Source organism: Pangasianodon hypophthalmus, chromosome 18 (assembly GCF_027358585.1).
Source record: "Pangasianodon hypophthalmus isolate fPanHyp1 chromosome 18, fPanHyp1.pri, whole genome shotgun sequence".
Taxonomy (NCBI): Eukaryota; Metazoa; Chordata; class Actinopteri; order Siluriformes; family Pangasiidae; genus Pangasianodon; species Pangasianodon hypophthalmus.
Genome location: NC_069727.1, coordinates 5,270,270 through 5,287,036, shown reverse-complemented (window position 1 = coordinate 5,287,036; position 16,767 = coordinate 5,270,270). Strand labels below are relative to the sequence as shown.

At 40.5% G+C, this 16,767-nt stretch overlaps 1 protein-coding gene across 23 annotated transcripts in view; it reads right to left on the bottom strand.

Annotated features, from left to right (window-relative positions):
• The window catches only part of wnk1b (WNK lysine deficient protein kinase 1b), a 91,245-nt gene extending 75,449 nt beyond the window's left edge, over positions 1-15,796 (bottom strand). For 7 of the 23 annotated variants that reach the window (XM_026923181.3, XM_026923187.3, XM_026923191.3 and 4 more), the window contains exons 1-2: positions 14,714-15,793; positions 10,351-11,510 (exon numbers count right to left, since the gene is read on the bottom strand). In XM_026923181.3, coding sequence (XP_026778982.1) covers positions 10,351-11,079 — 729 coding nt within the window. In that variant the 5' untranslated portion in view covers positions 11,080-11,510; positions 14,714-15,793. Of the gene's footprint in view, positions 1-10,350; positions 11,511-14,713 lie in introns of all 23 variants that reach the window. The other 16 variants (XM_026923193.3, XM_053241795.1, XM_034313272.2 and 13 more) reach the window with 11 other exon arrangements.
• Between the last annotated feature and the right edge of the window lie 971 nt (positions 15,797-16,767).

Sequence of the window (16,767 nt, the reverse complement as noted above, 5' to 3'; positions counted from 1 at the left end):
TAAAACGAGTTTTCTCTACAGTCTCTTACACTGTCCATATATATCATGGTACTGTCGTTGCTGCAAACAGAGCCAACAGTAGTACACTGTTTGGTTTAGTTCTGATCAACATCGCAGAGTTCTTCTGTGCTCTTGATAGCAATCTGTATGATAAAGTTACAAAGGTGCTCAGAGTGAAAGCAGAGGTAGTAATGTAACATGTTTATAACAGTAACGGACCACACAGCCAATGCATGTGTAGTTGTGTGTGTGTGTAGTGTGATTTAGGGCAGGTCCAGAGGAAACATCCAGGTCCAGAGGAAACGGTGTGAAATTCTTGGGGTGTCGCAGCTGGACACAAGAAGGTTGAGAACCATTGGAGTAAAGACCTTGATCAGGTAGGCGGTAAAAGATGGAAATGCACTTTAACCGGTATTTTGAAAGTCAACGGTGAGATAACTATCGGATAGCAACGTTATAGGGGAATCCTCAGGATGTTCCACGTTTCCTTTTCCCCCTTTGCACAGAAATACAAAGAATCGACTGATTAAAAACAACTCAAAGTGAGAGAAAAAGAAGAGATGTCCAAGCTTTGTGCGATGACAAGGGTACAATCGTGCTCAAACATATACCGTGTTTCTATTTTTAGCAAGCGTTGCAAAATGTTTACACCGTAGTGGCACACGTTGTGTATCGGCTGTGCACCTGTGTGATGAAACAGATACTAGAGAAAGAAGGAAAGAAATCCAACAAATTACCTAGAAATGCCACAAGGTTTCTCAGGAATATAGCTAGTTGGCTGATATTATCATGCCTGTTACACTGGTGCAGATATTAGGATTCATTCAGCCAGAATTCAGTCAGGTTTGGCAAGTCCTAAGATTATCCTGTATCATTGTTTTAAGTATGAATCCAGTGGTCAGGAGTCTAAAATGATCCAACACCAGACACCGTAGAATGGTATCAAATTTGGTAACCCACAGTGCGGTGGTTTCCACTGCCAATTATCACAATTTGGTTAACATTTTTGCTTGACAGTACCAGCAATACCAAACAACAATATCTGGGTGGAGCTAAAATTAGTGCAGGTCGCAAGTCGTCGCTTGTGTTAGACAAGCAACATTAAAAAAAAAAGCTAGCTAGAGCCAATTTTCTTTTTCTGCCTAAATCAGACTGAATTGCTACTATGTTAGTCCAAAGTACTTGTAGTAAAGTCAGTGCGCTCGGCGGCCATCTTGGCAACGCTCCCCAGCTCAAACAAACAAACAATCTGATTTCTGTTTTACACCAATACATTTACCACCAAGTCTCTTTTTAATAAGAGGTGGTACTTAAGAAAAACAGCCACCACTTTGAAAACATGTCTCTAACAATAACAACGCTCTTCCCAGTTCTAGTTAGTATCAGCTAACTAACTAGCCTAGCTTTTTCTCTAGATTAAATTTATCATTATCGGTAACGAAGATGAACAAGATTGGGGTAATTCATCACTGGGGATGAGGAGGTTGTTTGCCTTCGTAGTAGCTTTTGAGGCAAAAAAAAAAATCAAAAGAATTCGAGCTGCTTGTGAGACTTGACTGAATGCAGCCACAGATAAAGTGGGACGTCACATCACGTATTGGTGAACGTCTCATAAATAGACACGCTGTTCTTTTTAGTTAAACTGTAATGGCGGACTATTCAACATGTCGTAACTCTCCTAATATTCAGTCGCTGACGACAAATTTTTCACCAGCACTTTGTCCTCCATGTTTGTTTTTCCTCTCTTGGCACACAACGTTGCAACCCGATTGGTCAGGAGGTTTATATTTAAAATAAATAAATAAATAAATAAAAATACATTAAAAAAAAGAGGCACTTCATGTGACTTTCTGACAACTTGATTCAACTTTGGAAGCTCTGCTGTGACCAAAATAACGCTGACAGGAGCGCTTTTAAAATAGGCCAACTTCCGTCTTCCAGTTGCTTTACATAGAATTACATGTTTTTTTTTTTTGTTTTCTTTTTTAAAAAGAAAAAAAGAAAAGAAAAAGGCAAGCGTGAAAAGCGTGAAAGCACCCTGGTGGTGCTGTGTTTGTCTCTGCCGTGTGTTTGTCTCACCATGCCAACATTGAGGGGTGTTTCCAACTGCTAGGGGTCATAGCATTCTTCCATTTCTTATCAGAGGCAAGAACACTGATCACAACGCTGCTCCTGTCACCCATCTAATGCTTCTATAACATGACCATATCAGAGATACTCAAAAACCAAGTCTGGCACCACAAAGCTCAGGCTACAACACGTGTCTATGTTAAAAATATTGAAATAATAAAATGAAGATTTGAAAGTAAAACAAATCAAGAAGGACGATAAAAAATAGTAAGGACACAGATGAAGGTGCAACCAGAGAGGTGTTGGTTTTCAGAGGTGTGACCTTAGACACAAACGTGTTCGTTCACACTTTATCCAGGACGATTCAACCCTCCTGAAAATAGTCATGGAAAAGACGCAGCAGCAGCAGCAGCAGTTGCTGGCATACTTTTTAAGGCACTACACGGCCTGTGCCCTTGACCTTGTCAACACTTGTGGGGAATATGCTGACCTAGGAGGCTGCCGTGACCAACAGGCATGCGCGTGGTCATGAGGGTAGAGACGAGTGCAGCAGCTGGTGATTGTAGCTCTGTATGAGATACACATTCCTGATGTTTCTCACTGGCCCACATGGCTCTTCCGTACACTCTGCTCCAATTCTGACTACACACTTCAACAACTATAGCTGATGAGGCGATGATATTTTTGGCTCATCGAGCTAAAAGGACGGGGAAGAAAAGAGAAAGGAAAAGGCTTTCAAAGAGAAATTTTCTGTGGGCATTTTAGCAAGGTCGAACCACAGGTTTGGCAAAATACCACTAATTCCTTTATATTTCAGTTAAAACAACCCACGAACGATGAAAATAACCCAAAATCACTTGGCAATTTGTAAGGCTGGGATGGTAAGTTTTGAAAATAGTAAATCGGGACACAATTTACTATTTATAAATATAAAACTTCGGTAGTTTAAATTCAATATTCCACATGTCTAGGACAGCTCCCATTTAAATACAAGATAGAAGAAACTTAAAAGTACAATAAGCAATACATAGCTGAACATCACGAAATTTTGGTTAATGAAAGTAAAAAAATTAAAGTGTGAAACATACCCAACCAAAGCTATTTAAAGAGAAACACTTCTTCATTTCGGTCTAGATTAGGATGCCACATTAACGTCTCGTACTACACTGAACCAGAACAAACTCCAAGTAGATTATGGGACCGAATTATGGATATTTATTTAAGAAGAGAAGGGAAAAAAAAAAAAAAAAAAAAAAGAAAAGAAAAAAAAACAGATTTACAACTTTCCTGCACCTCCTGTAGGGACTTTTCTTTAAAGCCATCTTAAATTTGAATTGCTATTTTATTACTCTTATTTATTCTTTCACTTTATTATTATTTGGACAGGATAAGATTTCTGGACATACAGTATATATGTTAAGTAATGTTGCCAGAGGCTGTCTGGGGGATAAGTATGATCGATCTGCATACAGGAGAAGCGATCAATGACAGTCATCAATCATGAAGATTGACGCATGACTGTCTCAATAAAAATTCCATCTGTACTGCGCACACATCATTTTTCGTATCATGAAAACTTTAAAACTCTTTGTTTTGACCTATTATAAGCATTTGTTGGAGGGTTTGTGGATGCACTTGACCTGTACCTTTGCTAGGAACTCCATAACTTACTTAAAACCCTGGAAGTGTCGCTTCTCGGACAAGTCATTTTAAACGACTTCTTTATTTTATTGTTGTGTGTTTTAAACTCACGCCAACACTTTCAGTTTGGTTTTGGCAAGAGGTGACTGAGAACAGTGAGAGCTTCCTGAAGTGTCTCCATACCAACATGTCAGTTTGGACAGGATGAATATTACCTGGGGTTGTTTCTACAGGGGATTTTATAGCAGGTAAACCACAGTGTAAACTTTCCAGATGCATGTACGTGCAGTCTGTAAGAAACAATTACAGACCCTATAGATTTGTACAGGACTGAAATCCCAGAGTTACACCAGTAAGTATGACATTACTCCACCTCTGATCAGGACATTTCTGCTTATATAAAATCACTTTCAGTGACCTCTGTGTAACGAAATGGACTATAAAATTAAACATGCTTGCAATTATCGATAACTATCGACAAGTGGTTTGATGAAGAGCAGTTCAGGGGATGAGATGAGGACAGGCGAGAAACTGCTGTGTATGGTGCTCAATTTGTCCTGGCCTTGTTTGAGTACAGTCTGCTTCCACCTCTTAAATCCAACATAGGCCCAAAGTTACTTTTGGAGGAGCAAGTGTCCTAGTTTTCCTCCTTCATAGCTTTGGGTAAAACACAAACCACTGTGTGATGTAACAGTTTGTGACAGCACAGCGAACACGAAGCTCACCTTGCGCCAGGCCTGCTTGATACATAGTCCAGGCTAGAACTGTGCAGCTTTGTTTATAAAAGTGTGACTTTACTAAAATAGACTTGACATTTAGCATAAAAGGACTGCTGCAGATCCAATTAGACAAGACACATTCCTCATGCACTCATGCTGAGTGTGCATCATTGTGAGATTTAAAACAAAAAATAAAAAAAATCTGGAAGAACAAGAATATGAGGGGAAAAACATAATCCACAAAGTGTGTCTTTCTGAAACAAACTGATCTGATAAGATCAGTTTTAGATCTGAGCTCTCAGATACCCAAGATTGCTCAAGGCATTATGGAATATGACGCATCGGAAACATAAAGTAAAATTATGAGAAAGAGATTAAATGAGAAGAAGTAGAATGCAAGGAAGGCTGCGGTTCAAAAAGAGAGAGGGAGAGAGGGGGAGAGAGAGAGAGAGAGAGAGAGTGTGAGTGAGTGAGTGAGAGTGTCTCTTAGAGGAAGTGAAAGCTTTGATTCTAAGGAAATGGTGAGTAAAATCAAATCATGTGAAGTGTAATCTCTCTGTCAGCAGTTTCTGATCAAGCATCCCACCTTATGAGGTGAGACTGATTTATTTTTCTCAGCACTGAATGCTCTGTTCTGCGTAATTTTCAAACTAGGTTTAGCTAAGCACAACCTGAATCAATGGCAGTGAGCTAAATCCCCCTGATTGAACCTTCTGCTTGGTTTGGATTGTCTGGTGTCTGGACAAAAGCATAAAGACGAGGGGAAAAGAAGCCGGGTAGGTAAAGCCGGTGACCCCTGTACCCTCACTTGTTCTTTTTGTCTACTTATCGAGCAGTGGCACTTACAAATGATTGACGTCCTGCCACAGGAATCCCGAGAATGCAAAAGCAACACAAAACAGCACCCAAAACCCAAAGGCAGGGGGCCAAACCAATCTGCAAGCCAGTTTGAACCGTAAGTGCTTCGTTAGCCCATTGCAGCAAAACTGTCCTTCAAATAGCTTAGAAACGTCCAAACTTAGAACGTTAATGGCTTTCTGACCAGTGACACAGCTTTTTATGCAAATTTCCAACTAGCCTGTGGTTGCAAAACTGGAAGGTTCAGAAAAGCCATAAGCAATCAATCCTTCACTTACTTCAAATCCTTTCTCAATGCATAACCAATATAATTTAAAGAATCCACAGCAAAGTTCAGACCGAGGTTAGTCATACAAAAGGAACAGGAAGAAGAAAGGGAGCAGCACTAATCAGTTTTGCGTCGTTTTTCTTCTTTTTGCATTAAAGAATCCAGTGAAGACCAGAAGAAAGAAACCGTAATCAGAATAAACTTGAGGTTTAAGAATAACTGGAGTGATGAAGCAAGACCCTTTAATTAAGATTAAGTTTTAAAGGAAAAAAAAAATTAAGAAAATTGGACGTACGCGTCTGCATGTACAAGTAAAACCAGAAGCTAGTACTAGCAGAGGGGGCTGGGGTGCAGAGCATGAGGAATGCAAAACGAGGAATTTACTACCCTCTCATTATGACTCCTAACACACTTCATTTACCTGTGCACTGAAAGAAAGTAATGGGAGAAAATTAGGAGCTTTACAGTAAAAGAAACGAGGGATAAAACCCGTTTTTCCCTCACATGCTAGAGTCCCTGAGGAAATGTGTGGAATTACAGAGCACTTCATCATATGCTATAGGCCAGATATCTGGAAGGAGAGGAGAGGAGTTAAGCGTGATAGGAGTGAGAGATGGAGGGAGCAAGTCCTGGCAAGCTGACACACTTTCCGTATTTCAGAGACAGACGTAGAAGACTGCAAAAAAAATTACACATTCTTTTCAAGGGAGTAGGGGCTGCTTTACGTTAGCGGAGAGGTATTTAGGTTAGTTTTGGGTTTTAAAAAAACAGCACATTGATGAAGTGAGTGGTTGGGCATGTGTCCAATTACAGAGCATCGCACTTCTGCTGTTCACAGAAACAGTAAAAATTTCAGCAGAGTTTACCTCATCTCCCCTCCCCATAATCCTCCCCCGCATAGACTTTAAGAACTTAACCAAAATCTCACTGTAGCACGTGGACCCTTAAGGCACGTCAGTGAAAGCTTTCCAGATGAACACTATCCATCTTCCATGCGCCTGGAAACCACATTCTAGCAACATCTACACCCTGTCACTGAGCACCTGAGCAAGCACACCTGGTAGTCCCATTTCTTAGCTCATATAGGAGTAGATTTTAAACAATTCCCCCTTCTCTAACGTTCGGCTTCTTTACTTAAAAGGTTCGACGGATTGACGCTATATAGATAACCATGCTACGTACAGCTGAGTGCGGAAGATCCTCTGTGCACGGTAGGTAGAGGAAGGTAAAAATGTTAATCAATTTTACATTTTACACCTTAACTAGAAAGAAAACTTAAGAAATTCAGGAAAACTGAAATCCAAAATGTCAACAAAAATATAAATAAATAAACGTAGGTGCCAGAATCAACAGAACAAGAGTTTAAAGTGAACCGCTGAAGCAAATATTGCTATAAATGAATTTTCAACAGCATTAATATAAAGTCTCTCTTATTCATCCTAATGATAGTCCTGACGCATCACACTAATATCCTGTGGCTAGAAAGTAAATCATCTGTGTGGTCTACATTTTGTCATGGGGTACACAAACTTTTGCACACAACTATGTCATTATATGACACAATTTTCATGAAATTTGTTTGGATTTTATTGTGTTGCGTTGAAAGGGTGACGAAACACAAACCGAAGCAACACAGCACATTTCCATTCCGGATAGTGACTCTTCCTTCCAGTCTTGGTGCAAAAACACACACACACACACACACACTTAGGAAGGACATCATCATGTAAATGAAGGAAATGCTGTCACTTCAATTGTCTTCCTCCTCAGAAAAAAAAAAAATTTCAACAATTAAACGGGAAACAGTCGAGGTCCAAAGAGATCCAAAGAGCTTGTGTTTCTTCCTCACCCATTTGATTCACTTCCTTTACTTTATTCACACATGACGCCACCTTTTACTTCTCACGTGGGCATAACCCTTAAATTCCTACGTGGTGATCTCCTGCTCTGTCTGCACTTGCTTACAGTAATGTTTTAAAGCAACCAAAAAAATACGGGGAACCTAGAACATTCAGAACCCGCACGTGTGACTGTGTGTGTGTGTGTGTGTGTGTGTGTGTGTGTGTGTGTGTGTGCACTGTGGTTAAGGGAGATGAAGAGAGAAAATCAGAGACATTCTCCCACTCTTTACAGTTACATAGCTGGCACAGCTCCAAAGGAAAAATGGAAGAACGGGATGAGTGAAGTGTAAGAGGAGAGGCAGGAGTACGATAACCAGCTCATGAGTGCACTTTACCAGCCATACGGTCCAAACTGCGCTCTTAAAATAGGACACAGAATGAGAAGTGATGAGAAAAACCACGTGTCAACTGCGTGACGCTGTCAAAATGTTACGCTGCGTTCGACTAAAACTCGTAACTCGGAATTTCCAACCCATCAAAAACCCAAGAAAACAACTGAGAATTCCTGCTTCTTGATTTCACGACTCCAAAGTCACGTCAAATCAAAACGGCTGCTCACAGCAACAACAGCAAATAATGTAGCACGTAGCTGTTAGCTGGTTAGAGTGCTGCTAAGAAAAGATGAACACGAAGGCGTGCATGGTTTTTCCCAACATTTGTAGCTCGAATGTCAAAAATGACAAATTCTCACTTTCATGTCAAGTCAAACGCAGCGTTATTACAACTGTTTTATTCCATGTGACATTTCACATTATTCACAAACTAATTCTTCACAAGCTATTATTAGCTATTATAAGCTAGCCCACTAAACAAGCAAAGACTCCCGCGTGCTGGATAGTCTCATGTTTTTGTTGCTTGGAAACCTAACTGACTAGGTTACAAAATAACTAAAGTAATGTAATAACATACAGTAAGCTAGTTAAGTGCATTAATAGAAACTAAGTGAAACAAACAAGTTTTACATTTAAATTTACATACAGTTTTATTGTTCTAACAAAGTTTCTAATGTAGCAGAACTTTTTTTTTTTGCCATAAGCTAATAAGTCACTGGCTAACATTTCAACGATGACTTGTGGTGTCCTGTCCTCACATCGCATGTAGAAGATATTACTCGAGTCAAACTAGCGTCTTTCTTTTCTCTCGTCACAGCAGCTCTACACTGGAATGCATTTTGCTCAGTGTATTCACATATCTGCATGTTCCTCATTCTGAAAAGATCACCTGTCATCTGTGCATGCTAATTAATCCTATTTAAAACCTGCCAGATCACACCTTGGCAGATGTGTGTAGTGCAGCAGGGTGGTTTCATACAAGATGAGTAGTTACAGCATGTAACTATAGTTTCAGCCTTGAGGTGAGTCACAAGTTAAATAGGAGTAGATTTTTTCCCCTTTCTGGTCATTAAACCTATAAATAATAATAACAGTGATAATAATAATAGTGATAATATCCCAAATAAAAAATCTGCTTGTCCCAGGCTTCTACTTCCTGCATATTCCTGCAATAATAATAATGTTACATTGCTTAAATCTCCCAGAAATTTCCGGCTGGTTCTGAGTAGAATTTAGGAATGAAATTCTGCGAGAATACTTCTTGGAAAAGAAACTTTGTGATATATAAATAGCCCAATTCCAGGAAAGCTTCCACATTGTTCATAGTCAGTGGAGAAAAAAAAAAAAACACAATTTCCCAGAATGGATTTTCAATTTAGTCCAAATTCACTGTTTCGTGTTGTTTCTTTCTCAGATCATTGAGTCATGGTTGTGATATTAATCTGGAAATTTTTGGTTCTGGAAGCAAACTGACCAAGAAACTGCTTTTTCTGTGGTTAAAGAGAGCAGAATGGCTGCAGATTAGGCATGGGTTGGCGTCGTCAGTGGAAACACAGATCAATATCGTGGGATCGACCTACTGCATCAGTGAAAAGACAACAAAAGTCCTAGTTAGCATAAGCTAAAATCCGGTTCGGTCATCGTACCAGAGTGGAAAGTCCCTCGCTTCTCTCACACTTGGAGGAAAACCTTTTATAATAAATGAATAAACTGGTCTACTTTAAATCATTCACCTAGAATATGATTTCACACCAATTACACTGCAGATCTCTGTAGGGTTTCATACAAACCAGGCTTCCATTCCTGCCTCACTCTTTCTCTCTCTCACACACACACACACACACACACACATATAGAGTCTTCTGACTCATGGTGGCCAAACCCCCTGCTGCACCCGCTTGACCTCTGACCCCCTGGGACACTTAGGGTTGTGCTCTGAAAACAGGATTGATTTATCTAAGACTGCACCCCCACCATCTCAGGCTGAAAGAGAGCGAACGTGCCAACTTGCACGCACAGCTCCACGTGTCACTGCCGTCTAGACCCCCCTAAGGCTAAACTCTGTGACGTGTGCTGTAGGGTCCCTCGGCCTTCCCCTCCTCGAAGCCTGGCTGTAGAACTTAGATGAGGAAACACCCATCCAGAATTTGTTTCATTTACTTTTACTGTGAGTCAGAGAGTTGCACTTCTACAAAAAAAAAAAGCATTTCATGTATGACCTACAATAATCCAAAAATCACCCAGAAAGCAAGATTGACATTTTGGAGAAGAGTAATTTCTGCCAAACACGAAGCGCTATTCAACGGCCGGCCTCCTGTGAGCAGCGGAAGTTCCCTCTTTGTCATTCCTCCTCTTCAATGACCTTCAAGGTGCACACTGAGAATCTCAGCCACAAAACATGAGACTTCCTGCTGCATGTGCTGATCACTTTCGACACTGCGAAAACCTGTTTGTCTTAATCAGTGGTTTTTACACTCAGGTACATTCAGCTGCCACATCACAGCAACCGACTCAAATTACTCCACTTTTACTAATGTTTGATTCTCATCCTTCTTTCTTACCTGAAGCTCGCACCATGCTACTTCCACGGTCGTCTCGGTATCCAACCCCTTGTAGACGGTTTTGAAAGAGCCACGTCCGATCTCGATGTCAAATTTCAGGAAGCGGCCGTCTGGTGACGTCCCCACAGCTTTGGTTTCCACCTCCTCGTCCTCCTGCACCTTCTTCTCCGCCTCTCTTTGCTCTGCTTCCACACGAGCCTTCGCTGCCTCCTTTTCCTCCTCACATTTCTCTGTTGCTTCACCTTCGCGCTCCGGCACACTTGTCACTTCAGGCTGCGTGGCTGCAGTCCCGGGAATCTCGCTCTGAATCCAAGTAACAGATTCCTGCTCGCACACAATCTGCTTGTCTATGCCATCACCACTGTTGAGTCCACCTCCTTCAACCACATCTTCCACATGCTCCTCTACTACAACGGCTGTACAGACCTCCGGGGCTCCATCAGGAGCCGAACTCACACTCAAAGGGCACACGGACAACTCGCAGTCTGGGAGAGACGTAGGGATGCAGGCTTTGCTTGGGAGGTCAAGTGCCGTTACATTAGAGTCACAAATGACGCTGCGGCGGAAAAATCGGTGCTCTGCCGTCTTGAGATCTTTGTCCATGGTGTGGCGGCGGTGCCGGACCTCAACGCCCAGCTTCTCACCCAGCATCGAGTCCGAGCCAGAGCCATTCACATTTTTAGGTGGAGGAGCCAGAAACTCCATGCCATCGTTTGGGTTTTGGGACATCTTCACTCCAGGAGGGGAAAAAAAATACAAGCGAACTCTTAAAAGAATAAATAAATCACAATGTCAGGAATAAATCCCAAATGTAAACTTCCGGGAAAAAAGTTGGCAAAATAAAAGCTCAGATTTTGTGTGAGAGCCTCGTATTATTTTGCGTGGTACTTATAAACAGTTATTGACACACTCTGCAGGGCCTGAGCCCAAAAGAGGAGGAGTTCTTTTATAAACGTAAAAGAACAGGATGCAGTCACAGATCAGCAAGCGCGTATGGCAACAGATGAGAAGCGTCAGAGCCACACCATCCATCCTGCAGTGAAGCGGCGAGAGTCCACGCTGAGCATGAGGAACCACAGGGAGGACGGGCTGAGAGCCTGCTAGCCTTTCTTTTTTTAATCGTTCCACCGTATGAACAGCCAAACTCAGGTCCGGAGTCACTGTGAGAGAACACACATAGAGAAAACAATTAGTGTGGGGAAAAAAAGCTCAACACTTTTTTGCTCACTAATAACAGCTACATTTGAAAATTTGTGCGGCTTTTAGTTAAAGAAAAAAAATCCACCCAGAACAACTGACATAACATTTTTATAATTATAATAAACAAATATTTTCTTTATAACGAACTTCGTTACCCACAAGTTCAGCGTTCGACCACCTGCTAACAGTAGTGCCTATGAGAGTTATCCCTCGCTTCATATCTACCTAAAGAGAGTGATGCAGCAGCGCTTTAGTCCTTTAACCTGTCCAATGTCATCACCATCACACTCCTCATCTCGTAGTTTGCTGACTAACCGAGCCGAGTCTCAACCATAACTCAGCACCTTATAGCTGCAGTGCATTCTGGGTACTCAGAGTCCAGTGTTTGCTTCAATGTCTCCAATACTTCTATGTTGGTTTTCTCATTAATATGCTGTTGAACTGAAAATGGTGGAAAATGGCGAGTGAGAAAAGAAGCTCTTGTTCTTCTCGTTTTTAGGAGCTAACAGCGAAACCGGACCGTTATGATCACTAGCAATTTCTGTCTGTGACGTCAGGACAGCAGACAACCGGAAATATCTCACAGTATCGACAAAAATACAGCATCAAACAACAAATCAGCACCAGAATCGTTTTATTTAATGTTTCAGAGTGGAGATTTAGTTTAAGGAATATTTTTAGCAGCAAGCAAATTTAAAAACAGAACCATCACCCTAACACGAGCAGTTATTTATTTCCATTTACTTGCCATGTCAAACATACTAATACGATTTTTAGTTTTTACAACATGGTCAGATCACTGATGAACAAAAAAAAAATGCTTTTACTAAATAACCAGTGAACTCTACTGAAGCGCAGGACAGTAATCTCAAAATCACAGCATTTCAGAGTTGTAAATTTCTCAGAATTTAATCTCAAGCTAAACATTTCTGGGGAAAAAAAATCTCAGTTAGCTTCCTTCTTAATAATTGCACACCCAGTGCTTGAACTGAAGACATTTTTGGCAGCGCACACTCTCGGTTACATCCACTAACAGCTCAGTGGTTTGGCATGCAGCTACACCGAAGGAAGAGGAAACACAGGGGGAAATTAGTCTCAGTGACCTGGAATTGTTTTAGCAGTTTTATGGAGATTCATCACAACTTCCCATGTGACAAAGTACAAATACAAACACACACACACACACACACACACAAACACACAGACGGGGGTCTAGTTAGGTTAATTTACGATGGCTTTTTCTTTTTCAGGGAGGGATTTAAAGGTTTATGGCCTGTTGTTGACCTCGTGTGACAGTTGAGTGAGATGTGATGAGCCTGAACGGCACGTTTTTACCAAATTTCATTAACATAATAATGTAATGTTAATTCAGAGGTAAGGGACGAGGAAGGGAACACTTAAGGAGCAATGACTGTATAAAGAAATCCGGTACACAACAGAACAAACAGCTCAGACAACACAACGCTGAACATACACCTCGTTACAAACATGCACGTCAAACTCATAATGTAAAAAAAAGAATGAATTTTTTTTTTTTAACTGGTTAACTGTCCAGAGACTGGCTTTCAGATTCACACATATCTGAACCAGCTGCAGTTAGACAGATAACTGATAATATTTTGTGGTTTAACTAGGCCAGTTATGTTTAACTTGTTTAATTTTGGCTTGCTAAGATTAAAATTATTTCTATGTGATTTAGTAGTTTAAATAAAGAGGTCGAGGGAAAGTAAAAGAATCATTTAAATCAATACATTTCAAGTTTCCTGTGTTTTTATTTGAAACAAATTCCTTATTTGCAATGTAAATTAAAAATATTATTGTTTATTCTAACAGGGAATAATCATGGATTATATATAGATTAGCCCTAAAGAAGTAACAAGATATTAAATGTTCTTTTGTTTTTATATCATATTTATTTATAAATAATTAAATACATACATAAAGCCAGATATTTGTTAGAGCCGTTCACATTTATCAGCCACGTTTAAGCCAATTCATTCATGTCAAATAATTCACGTGAATAACTACTGAATATTAGAAAAGTACTGAATAATAATTCAGTCATAATATAATATTTAATCAAATAATAATTAACTTTAAATATTTTTTGTAGCCGTACTAGCTAGCTAGCTTCTAGCTGTGTGTTATGCCCTCTGCGTAGGCCAACGAACGAGCCAATCCTTGCACAGGAATCAGGAAAACCAGCCAATCACCTTTAAGGATACACGCTGACCAACCAATCATCACTCAGGAGGCGGGATTTGTCGTAAACGGATGGGATTTTAAACAAAACAAAAAAAGTAACGACGCTGTATTTGTGGATGTGATGAAGAGAGCCAATCCGTGCGCAGGAGTCAGGATGACTAGCCAATCGTTGTCGAGGAGACGCGCTGACTAGCCAATCATCGAGCAGGAGGCGGGTTTTGTCAGAAAGCGGATGGGATTAAATAGTAATAACGCTGCATTTCGTGGATGTGGTGAGGATGTGGTGTGTGTGTGTGTGTGTTGGCCTCGTCCACGCCGGTTAGCTCCATTTGCGTGTTCGACAACAGTTATCTATTTTAATATCAGTAATAATAGTAGTAATATATTCTTATAATAATATATTCTTATAAAGGTGAAAAGGAGTCAGTAAAAATGGAGTGAAATGAGCTTAATCATGGTGAGATAAGTTTATGAAGATGTAGCTGAGTGATGCAGTGATGTTAATATTAAACCTTACTGCAAATGTATCATCAATAAGGCTGCACAATGATGATACACACATCCTCATCATGAACCACATCCATGTTTGGAGCTCTTATAATAAAGACCAAAAACAGTGCGACAGACAGAGAGAGAGAAAAACATACAGACAGACAGACAGAGAGAGAGAGAGAGAGAGAGAGAAACATACAGACAAACAGACAGAGAGAGAGAGAGAGAGAGAGAGAGAGAGAGAGAAACATACAGACAGACAGACAGAGAGAGATAGAGAGAGAGACAGACAGAGAGAGAGAGAGAGAGAGAGAGAGAGCTAGCTGTGTCAGTGTGCCATCACCAGCTGATCTCTCTAACTAACATTAACACTAACACACACACACACAGTCTCAATCCCAATCATCTCATGCTTCAGGGAATATAAACACACAGCAGTTTGCTCGTGGCTAACATTAAAGCTTACCTCTTGTATCAAGCCCATGCTTCTTCTCAGACACAAACACAGCAGTTGGTGGAGTTTGGCAACAAAATAGCGCGTGCGGAAGGCGGAAAGCCCGGGGCTGCCTCTGTGTAGCGCGCTACCCGCTCACACACAGCCACACTCTCATCCCCGCATGCTGACTTGTGACCTTGTGCAAATCTTCTGGGTGTCCAACTCAACAAAACCGCCGTGTCTCTCCGTCTCTCTGTCTGCGTGCGTGTGCGTGTGTGAGGGGTTAATTATTACCTTTAATGTTAATAATAATAATGATGATGATGATGATGATGATAGCTGGTCTCCGAGCCGCCGCTAGTGCTTCACACTCCTCCGGGTTTCTGAGCCTTTTTCTTAATCAATTCTGGTTAAAAAGCAACACAAAAACATCCGTAGTGTCGTCTGTAGGGAGTCCAGATCCAATCCGGATGGTGTGCAACGCGAAACAAAGTCGATTTCGAGTCCTGTAAGGCAGCAAAACGGAGGAATATAAAAACACTCCTCTCTCTCTCTCTCTCTCTCTCCCTCTCTCTCTCACTGTCTGCGTGCGCGCGCTGTAACGTACCGTGTCGCGCGCGTCTGCTCCATGCAGAAATAATATAATATAATATAATATAATTTAATGTAATATATATCACACCCAGGGGGGTGTGTTCAGCTGCTCTCTGTCTCTCTCTCTCTCTTACTGTTCAGCCTTCTTCTGCTTTCTGCTTCTTCAGTCTGTCACGTTAGAGCGGAGCAGGACTCGACCCGCCCACCAAGCGCCATGTTTTTACCCTCACTGACCGAAAGAGGGCGCAAAAGCTGCTAATTCGCTTCACCTAGCTCCATGCTAACGCTACTGTTCCAACACCAAACATCCCCCTATACCGGGACATCTCACTATTACACATACTATTATCATTAGCTGTATATATGTATAAGTTGTAATAAATATATAACTTCACCCTAATTATTATTTTAATGTATAAACACCCAGATAATTATTAAAAAGTTGTTATCTTCGTCTTTTTCGCTCGTCACGTTTCATTTTCGAACTTTTCCGCGTGATATTAAACCGACGCTGAACGCTGATTGGTTGCCCAATCCTCTCCAACAACCAATTGTTCAAAGATACCTTATGAATATTCATGAGATCATTATAAAGCGTCTTTTCGCTAGTCACGTTTCACGTTAGAAATTTTCCACGTGACGTCAGAAATTGTCCAGTTGGTATTATACCAACGCTGAACGCTGATTGGTTGCCCAATACTCTCCAACAACCAATTGTTGAAAGCTATCTTATAAATATTTATAAAGGTTATTATAAATCGCCTTTTCACTAGTCACGTTTCACTAGCTAACTTTTCCACGTGACATTAAACCAGCGCTGAATGCTGATTGGTTAAACTGAAAGTTAGAGTAAAAATATACAGTAATTTCCCCCTTAATTATTTTAATGCATAAACACATAAATACTCAATGGTTGTTATTCTGGTATTTTTCACTAGTCATGTTTCACTTTCAAACTTTTCTATGGGATAGAAACCAACGCTGGTCTCCAGGGGCGGATTCAGTGATTTCGGGTCCCTACGCAAAATATAGGAATGGGGCCCTCATGTCGGTGTTTTAACATTAATATTTTACATTTACGTTACTTAGCATTAATAATTAAAAATATATATAATTTGCATTTTTAGGGGGCCCTTAGTTTCTGGGGGCCCAAGGTGGTTTCCTATCTTTGCCTAGTGCTAAGTCTGCCCCTGCTGGTCTCTGATTGGTTACCATGAAACATATAATAAAAATATAAATTGCACCCTTAATTATTATTTTGATGTATAAACACATATGGAAATCGTGTATAAATATGCAAAACTTGTTATTCTCGTCTTTTTCACTGGTCACATTTCAGTATTGTTTTTTCCATTTGACGTTAAACCAACGCTGCAATCTGATTGGTTACCCAATACTCTCCAACAACCAGTGGTTGAATTGTTGAAAATCATATTATATATATATTCATAGGGGTCGTTATCTTCATCTTTATTGCTAGTCATGTTTCA